At 39.6% G+C, this 8,938-nt stretch overlaps 1 protein-coding gene across 1 annotated transcript; it reads left to right on the plus strand.

The window, feature by feature from the left end:
- The first annotated feature begins 3,035 nt into the window (after positions 1-3,035).
- Positions 3,036-8,062, plus strand: LOC136855572 (uncharacterized). The gene is made up of 4 exons (XM_067132667.1): positions 3,036-3,182; positions 4,383-4,590; positions 6,720-6,835; positions 7,192-8,062. Exons 1-4 carry the CDS (start codon positions 3,138-3,140, stop codon positions 7,249-7,251), a joined length of 429 nt encoding a protein of 142 aa, XP_066988768.1. The 5' UTR covers positions 3,036-3,137; the 3' UTR covers positions 7,252-8,062.
- The last annotated feature ends 876 nt before the right edge of the window (positions 8,063-8,938 follow it).

Here is an 8,938-nt window from a genome sequence, read left to right on the forward strand (position 1 = left end):
TCATGCTTTTATCCATAAAGAACGCCTTGTTTTTATCGGATTAATCTAGACTCAACTGGGTGATCTTATCAAAATGAATGTGAGGAGGAGTAAAGCCGATTCGCTTTACACCTTATATCCCTCACCTCTCACACACACATGTTCCTCATTATCTAGTTTTCCGCATTCAACTAATTTTGTTAATGGGTTCAGTAATCACATGACTGCGCCATAATTTAATTTATCATGTGTTTTCCTTTATGAGACTACGTTCCACGATCGCATTAGGATATGTTACGATGTGGAATATTTTCGTATGCTCTGTTATCTTTTCATAATTCCTTGTAATGATCAGGACATCAGATAGAATGGATAAGTAGTTGGTATCACATTTTGGGAATAATTTATGGTAACTGATAGTTAGACTAAGTAGGCTTTAACAATTTAATGAAAACAATAGGCAAGGATTTATTGTGCATGCATGCAACGGTGGCTTAAGTTAGCTTCTAAAACGTATTGTATTTTATAACTATAAACTTAATGAGTGAATCGATTCTGTTATTGAGCACTGTTAGTAAGCCTTTTTATATCTAATATCGAATCAAGAACGCTTTAATACTTGTTATATTTCTCTGAATTTGCGAAAGTAATTCGGATATAGGTAAGTATTGTATGTGTGTATATATATATATATATATATATATATATATATATATATATATATATATATATATATATATATATGTGTGTGTGTGTGTGTGTGTGTGTGTGTGTGTGTGTGTGTGTGTGTGTATTATTCTCTAGACCAGCAATTTGACACGTGTCAAGAGGAAGACATGGATGATTAAGAAAGAGATAGAGAGACTCAAATTAATTCATTCCCTTTGTTTAACCTTAGTTCTCAAATATTTACCAATTCGCAGAGATAAACAGAGAGAGACAGACCCACAACCAGTCAGAGAGAGAGAGAGAGAGAGAGAGAGAGAGAGAGAGAGAGAGAGAGAGAGAGAGAGAGAGAATGCATTTTTTCTCTTGGATGTGGAACTGTCTTTTAATGCTACCTATGTTTTAGCTTCTCAAGGAAGTCTTGCCAGGATGGCTGGTCTGAAATGTTTTAGTCCAGCAAAACTTCACTCGAAATCTGACATTTCCAAAAGGTTGCTTAATCCGGAGGTTAGATTGCGAGGCCTCTGTTGAATGCAAGCTGGAATGTACGCAAACCTCCTACACTAAAAAGTAGATTTTAAACTTGTAATTCATGCATATATCAGTACATTATAAAATTAATTTCTTCTTGTCTATACAATGCCTTACCTTTCCTGCACATTTGGTCTCATTACCTCCGCTTCAATGAGGTAAGGAGACCAAATGTCATGTTTTAGTGCAGTCTGGCTGTTTATTTTCCAGATGGACTACGCAAAAAGTTGGGGCTGAACTGAATTAAATATTGGATTTAGGCCAAAGACCAAGCACTGGGACCTTGAGGTCATTCAGCGCTGAAACGGAAACTGACAGTAAAAGTTTGAAAGGTGTGACAGGAGGAAAACCTCAAAGCAGTTGCACTATGAATCAATTGTTAGGAGAGGGTGGATAGCAAGATGGAAGCAAGAGAATATGAAAGGAGGTGCAGTAAAAGGAACGAAAGGGGTCGCAGCTAGGGGCCAAAGGCACGCGGCAAAGAACCTTAAGTAATGCCTACAGTGCACCGCATGAGGTGCACTGACGGCGCTACCCCCCTATGGCGGGAAATGAATTTTCACGAAAATGTGACCGAAGGTGGGCCTCGTGACTGGCAACAAGTTGTTGCATTTTGGGAGAGGTAGGAGTGTAACTTTTAGGGAATTGATTAGACTACAGTAAAACCAAAATCGAGTGGAAGGGCGGAGCTAGAGTTGGTCAACTCAGTTATGCCAAATCTGCAAAATTAATGGTATATAAGTTGCACTAAAATAGGATTTTTTTTCAACAGAATTCAGGTATAGAATGGCCCAGAATGGTTTTCTTTGTGCAAATAAATAGTTGTTCATTCCTTTTTCGTGACCACAATATAACAAAAATGTTTATACTTATAGCAAATGTGGCATAGTTGTTGAAGAGCATTGTGTGTGTGTGTGTCATCACATCTCACTGGCTGGTGAACTCAGAGATCCCCGGAGGACGCCTCTGTTAGTCCAGTCAATCTTAGTTTTGGAAACTGACACATAACACAGTTTCTTCTTCAGGAAGCTCCTTGAAGACTCGGAATCCATCCCGATCCCGACCACAGGTCTCCGGAGCCTGGGGAAGGATTCCGTGTCTTCGCGGAGCTTAAGAAAGTGTGAGTTGTGTTGTGTCTTTTTCCAAATCTAAATCAAAGTAGTCTGAATAATAAGAGGACCCCTCCGGTGATTCTGGAGAGGATAATTTTGGTCCCTAGTGTTGCCAGGGACCCTCTCCTGAAAAAATTGATGTGCCCTTCATATATTAATTATATACATAAAAACATAAATTACAAAACCGAACGCCTTAATGCTCAGAAGATTAAATATTCAATATTTTCTCTCGTTCCACAGTCTCATCCAAAGACAAGTGTAACCACCATCTATGAATTAAATCATATATATATATATATATATATATATATATAATATATATATGTGTGTGTGTGTGTGTGTGTGTGTGTGTAGTCTTCATAGCTTCTTAGCTAGAAACTCCAGCATCCCCGGAGAATAGACTAAAATAAATAATTCCCTTAGGGCATTGTCTAAAACTCTACGGGAACCACACGACATATTTCGCACGCGTTTTCATAACCGTCAAGAAAGCTACGTATTTGTTTTGGTTTGTCACACTTACTGTAGATAGGAATGGAGGTGTCGTGCAGTGGACTGCTTAGCCTTGGAGGAGGTTTGCGATTCCCGAACTCCATTGTTTCATCACTCAAGCCCTGATTTAAGCAGCGAGGAGAACATGGCGACCAGGATTCTCCGTGAGGGAACACCGCGAAGAAAAAAATCGATAATTGCCGTAGGAATGTCACTGTAATTGACTAGAGTGATTTGCATAGTGGATACCTCGAAAAATCGACGCCATGTACAAGGGTCAACAGGTGTTCGCTAACCAAACGGGGACTGGTGCACCTGTTCTTTTCTCAGCAGACCCTCGTCGACCACGGCAGGATGAACATTCTGGTTCCCAAGATCCTCTACCTGTTCGCCTCTCAGGTAACTTCAAGTCTTTTCAAGAACTCGTATATCTGTCCAGTTAGATCTCTTCAGAAGGTTTTTTTTTTTTAAAGGACAAGTTTTCCCGTGGGAGGTGGTGGTGCCTCCTGACGGTGCTGTAGTCTTCCGGTTTTCGGCAAGTCTTTTGTAGCTCCACGTCCGTCGTACATAGCCAAAACGGTTATGGCATTTTTCTGTGATGAGATTTTCTTTGCTTAGGAATTAGAAGTGAAACAATAACCCTACACTCATATATTAATATAAATAAATATATATATATATATATATTATATATAATATAATATATAATATATATATATATATATATATATATATATATATATATATATATATATATATATATATATATATATATAATGTTGAAGGGAAACCTTATCATCAAAATTTAATACTGAACAGAATGGAGGAAAATGGTCAATGAAGCTGAGATTCCTGGACACACCAAAATGCTTCTTCATCGGATGTTGCTAATGATAGTTTGGTCTGTTAACAAAACTTCACTCGTCACAGAGAGAGAGAGAGAGAGAGAGAGAGAGAGAGAGAGAGAGAGAGAGAGAGAGAGAGAGAGAGAGAGAGAGAGAGAGAAAGTAATGCTCATACTTAGGGAAGAAAAAATCAAATCATGCCAAGTACATTTGATGCAGGAAGACACTGCAGAAACCTTGGAATGGGGGCAAATGCTACAGTCATATGTTAAGAATGCCCCTCAGACTCTGTCAGATTTTGGGTGCTTTTTCCACATATATATTAATGGGCAAAAATTAAACTGTTTCTTGGATCTATTCACCATGCAAATTTAGAACTTAAATGATTAAAAAATGCAGCATTAATTAAATGCTACAAAGAAATGGGTTCAAAATAGGTCAGGCGACAATATTCCAGAGTTTCATTACAAGATACTGTACAGGGCTGTGCTCTAGTTATTAAACTGTAAAGATAAATTCACAATGTAAAAGAATCTACAAAAAAAAAAAATTCAAGATGATGGTCTACAGTGCTGCTTGTTTCTAATCTGTAATAGACAAAGAACACATAAAAAAGTATGTCTTTTGTTAATGAGACAAAACCATTACCACTCATAATAAAATGTTATGATTTTCCATTCAGAAGGTTTCCCGTGGTTAATGAACCATTCCCTCCTGAGAAACTCATCGAAGCCTCATTTCTTCTTTCCCACAGCTATGGCTAGTCTCTGTCACTGTGGAGGCGAAGAACATGCCCCCCGACCTAGCTATGAGGGTCCGGGAAAGCAACATCGACGGCTCTTGTGTGAAGCCGGTTCCCATAACAGACGAAGTCTACGAAGAAATCATCAACGGACCTCAGCCAGGATCAATTTGCGACGGTCTGCCCTGCCACGTTCCTTACGAGGACTGGTACTGCGCCTGTGAGTAAGGCACGGTCTTGGTTGCTTCTTCTGTACTGGCATACCTAAATCGTTGATTTCGATGTTCTAAAAGTGTATACCACTGACATTTACTTCCTTGGCAGATGGCTTGCAATGGGTGTTAGTGAATCACAGATGTCCCCGGTGGTACAATATCAATAGCTGTTTCTGAGGCAGTGGTTCTCAACCTTTTTTTTTTGGCCCATGCACCCTTTCACTAAATGTCAGAACGCCATTCCCAACTCCCTTTCCAAAATTGTCTGCAAATGTCAGAACGCCATTCCCAACTCCCTTTCCAAAATTGTCCACAAATGTCAGAACGCCATTCCCAACTCCCTTTCCAAAATTGTCTGCAAATGTCAGAACGCCATTCCCAACCCCCTTTCCAAAATTGTCTGCTTCAAAAGGTGAATTCCAATAATATGCGTATAATACTAAAATTCCTTGGTCACAATTCCACACCCCACCCTAAAACTCTGGAATTCCCCCCTGGTTGAGAATCACTGCATTAAGGCGACTTCTAGATCAACTGGATCCAGGGAAAAATTCCAGTGTGTTTTACACGTAAAGAGAAAAAAAAGTGCATTGGGTGACTTTAAAGTTATGGATAATATTGTAATGTCACACTTTCTTAAATTTTAAAATATTAGGTCCCAATTTGAAAGTGGAACAGATAGTCTTAACTGATTCTTAGTGTGACTACAATGTCGTGTCTGGTTTCATTATCCTAAACATGAATGGGTCTGCTATAATGACAGGAAAAATAAGCTTCTGCGCTGACCTGTACAAAACATCAGAACTGTCACATACAGTAGAGGCAGACTTTTAGGTTCTGGGGGTATGTTTTTATTACCAAGCCCCCTCTAATGGCTGATCCTTCCCCTCCACGCCCCCTCCCAGATTTAAAGGAAAATGAAAAAAAAGGAGAAAGAGAAGGGGGGGTTTTTTATTCTTCTGGGAATAAATTAGCGAGATACTTGACACTGCTTCTTAGCGACTCTTGTTAAGAGAATAACGAATATAACTAAAGAATTTTTAATTTTTCCCTGGGGCTCGCGCCCCCGCCCTGGAAATTGCTGACGTCCCCCAGGTTGAGAACCACTGTTTTAGATAATCATTGCATAGAAAATGGAATGTGGAATATATGTGACTGAGGCATAAAGCCAAGCACTGGGACCCATGGGGTCATTCGGTTTATAATAGACATTCTAAAGGTCAGGGTTAAAATGGGTAAAACCGAAGATATTTAATTTCTAATGCAATCAAAACTGCCTTAAAAAAGAAAAACGAGTAACAAATGGGACGAAGTTTCTTCGGCACAATCGAGTTCTCTGTACAGCGTATAATCAAGGCCACCGAAAACAGATCTATCTTTCGGTGGTCTCGGTATAATGCTGCATGAGCCGCGACCCATGAAACTTTTACCACGGCCCGGTGATGGCCTGGCCTATATCGTTGCCGGACGCACGATTATGGCTAACTTTAACCTTAAATAAAATAAAAACTACTGAGGCTACAGGGCTGCAATTTGATATGTTTGATGATTGGAGGGTGGATGATCAATATACTAATTTGCAGCCCTCTAGCCTAAGTGGTTTTTAAGGTCTGAGGGCGGACAGGAAAAGTGCGGACAGGAAAAGTGCGAACAGAATAAAGTATGGACGGACAGACAAAGCCGGCACAATAGTTTTCTTTTACAGAAAAGTAAAAAATAAGAGATAATCATTGTGCCTCGTTTTCTTTCACAGAAACCTCTGGATTTTGTCGCCGTCATCAAATTTGTAAAAAAGTGCCTTCTGAAGTGACGCACCAGTGCCGACAGTGTTACGAACCTGAATTTTTGCATTTTTAAATAGTTTATACAGAACAGATTAAGGAAGAAATTCTATTTGGCCTTACAGAAAACGATCCTATGAAAGAAAATTAATTCTAGATCTGATCTGTGCAAGATACTGACACCTTTTACCAAACATGCATTCTAAACAAGCCAACAACTTTATCTAGTTATAAATGAGGGTTGGATGTCTTTATCTGACCGACGCAAGAGGAATTTTGTTTTCCATAACGTGTTCGTTGTTGAGTTTATTATGCAAGCAGTGAATCTTCTGATTACTTTCCTTTCATTTCAGTGTGTAACTCCTTACTGCCGTACTGCCTACACACTGCGTTCGGTAACTCACCTTTCTGCGGGTGGTGTATAGATGAAGGCTGCTCCGTCACCAGCATTCCGCCAAACACAAGCGAGGTAACGTCATCTCTCTCTCTCTCTCTCTCTCTCTCTCTCTCTCTCTCTCTCTCTCTCTCAAAAAAAAAAAAAAAAAAAAAAAAAAAAATGTCTCATGACGTCAAATGTCTTATTTTTCAAATTCTTCCGCATGGCAGTTCACTCTCATTATTATTATTCATATTTCCATTACCAAACTTTTTTTACGGTTCATTTATCAAAGAACCTTTAGTAATGCCTACAGTGCACCGCAGGAGGTGCAATGATGGCAGTAACCCCCTACTGGGAGAGAGACTTGTGTTAAGTCGCATGGATATTTTTAAAGTTTTTTCTTTTTACTCAGTACAAATATTCCCAAGAATGTCAAAATTTTTCAGGACTATCCCGAATACGGTGTCTTTGAGTACGTCGCCGGACCATTCCCAGATCCCAAGTAAGCCGTATTCCTGGATCTTAAGCAAGTCGTATTCCTGGACCCTAAGCAAGTCGTATTCCTGGATCCCAAATAAGTCGTATTCCTGGACCCTAAGAAAGTCGTATTCCTGGACCCTACGTAAGTCGTATTCCTGGATCCCAAATAAGTCGTATTCCTGGACCCTAAGCAAGTCGTATTCCTGGACCCTAAGCAAGTCGTATTCCTGGATCCCAAATAAGTCGTATTCCTGGACCCTAAGTAAGTCGTATTCCTGGACCCTAAGCAAGTCGTATTCCTGGATCCTACGTAAGTCGTATTCCTGGACCCTAAGCAAGTCGTAGTCCTGGATCCTAGTCGTATCCCTGGACCCTAAGTAAGTCGTATTCCTGGACCCTAAGCAAGTCGTATTCCTGGATCCTAAGCAAGTCGTATTCCTGGATCCGAAGCAAGTCGTATTCCTGGATCCTAGTCGTATTCCTGGATTCTAAGTAAGTCTTATTTCTGGATCCTAATTAAATGGAGCCGTTGTTTCACTTCAGAAATGGACACCAGCTGTTTTTAATTAAAGCGAACATTTGTTGCGACTTACTCTAATACAAACATTTTTTGTGATCTTAATGGGTCTCTGTGCCTAATGTTTAACAGCCTCACACAGTCCAGTAAAATACTATGCATAGTCACTCTCTCCTTAAAAAACAAAATGTTAACACTATATAATCTCGAAAATGAATTTGTGATCAGAGGAAGTAAACTGACTCTTGAATAAGCAAATGGGTTGATTTTTATTAACCTCAGATTATACTTGCTAATAAAGTTTTACCGCCTAAAGCAACTATATGTTTTCATTTTCATTTTCTCCAAGTTTCCTGCCTACACTGTAATCGCAATCGCAAACGCAAATGTAATGAGAGTTACTAAGAGTTGCAAGGATCAGGATGTCTGAAAGACTTTGTAGTCCATCCGAGGAGACATCTTGTGCTCACTTATCGAGAGAGAGAGAGAGAGAGAGAGAGAGAGAGAGAGAGAGAGAGAGAGAGAGAGAGAGAGAGAGAGAGAGAGAGAGAGAGTTGCAGACACTAAAACAACGGAATTTTTAGCCTAATTAGGAAAGATATCTACTGTAATATCTAAAACGCTGCTAACCCATGTCCCCTCAGATCAAAGGGACTCTTGACCTAAGAGACAAAATTCCTCCCGAGAAGGTTACTCAGAATACAAGTTTGCTATATCAGTGTACTACCGGAATTACTCTGAGTTTCAGTAAATGCACACTCGTCAATGTGATATCCTTTATTCCTGAATATTTCCTGTGAGTCGTCAATCTGAAGACTAACAAGAGAAATCCTGTTTCATGGAACCCATGTTTTGATCAGGAGCCATCTCGATCATGAATTATAGCATTCGGTATTTTTAAGTTCCTTAATAATAAATAAGATTTAATTAATTTCAAGCGTAGAGTTAAATTGGGAAGTGTTTATTACAAAACCAAGGAAAAAATGCGCCGAAGAAACTTCGGCGCAATCGAGTTTTTTGTACAGCCGCTGCACCGTATAATCAAGGCCACCGAAAATAGATCTGACTTTCGGTGGTCTCGGTGTCCTGAGCCGCGGCCCACGAAACTTTAACCACGACCCGGTAGTGGCGTAGCCCATATCGTTGTCAAAAGCACGATTATGGCTAACTTTAACCTTAAATAAATTAAAAAACTA

This window comes from Macrobrachium rosenbergii, chromosome 32 (assembly GCF_040412425.1).
Source record: "Macrobrachium rosenbergii isolate ZJJX-2024 chromosome 32, ASM4041242v1, whole genome shotgun sequence".
NCBI classification, from domain to species: domain Eukaryota; kingdom Metazoa; phylum Arthropoda; class Malacostraca; order Decapoda; family Palaemonidae; genus Macrobrachium; species Macrobrachium rosenbergii.

Coding starts and splice junctions, on each gene's coding strand:
- LOC136855572 (XM_067132667.1), top strand. CDS start 3,138: ATGAACATTCTGGTTCCCAAGATCCTCTACCTGTTCGCCTCTCAG. Junction 4,591..6,719: donor CGAGGACTGGTACTGCGCCT/GTGAGTAAGGCA, acceptor CTTTCATTTCAG/TGTGTAACTCCTTACTGCCG. Junction 6,836..7,191: donor TTCCGCCAAACACAAGCGAG/GTAACGTCATCT, acceptor AAAATTTTTCAG/GACTATCCCGAATACGGTGT.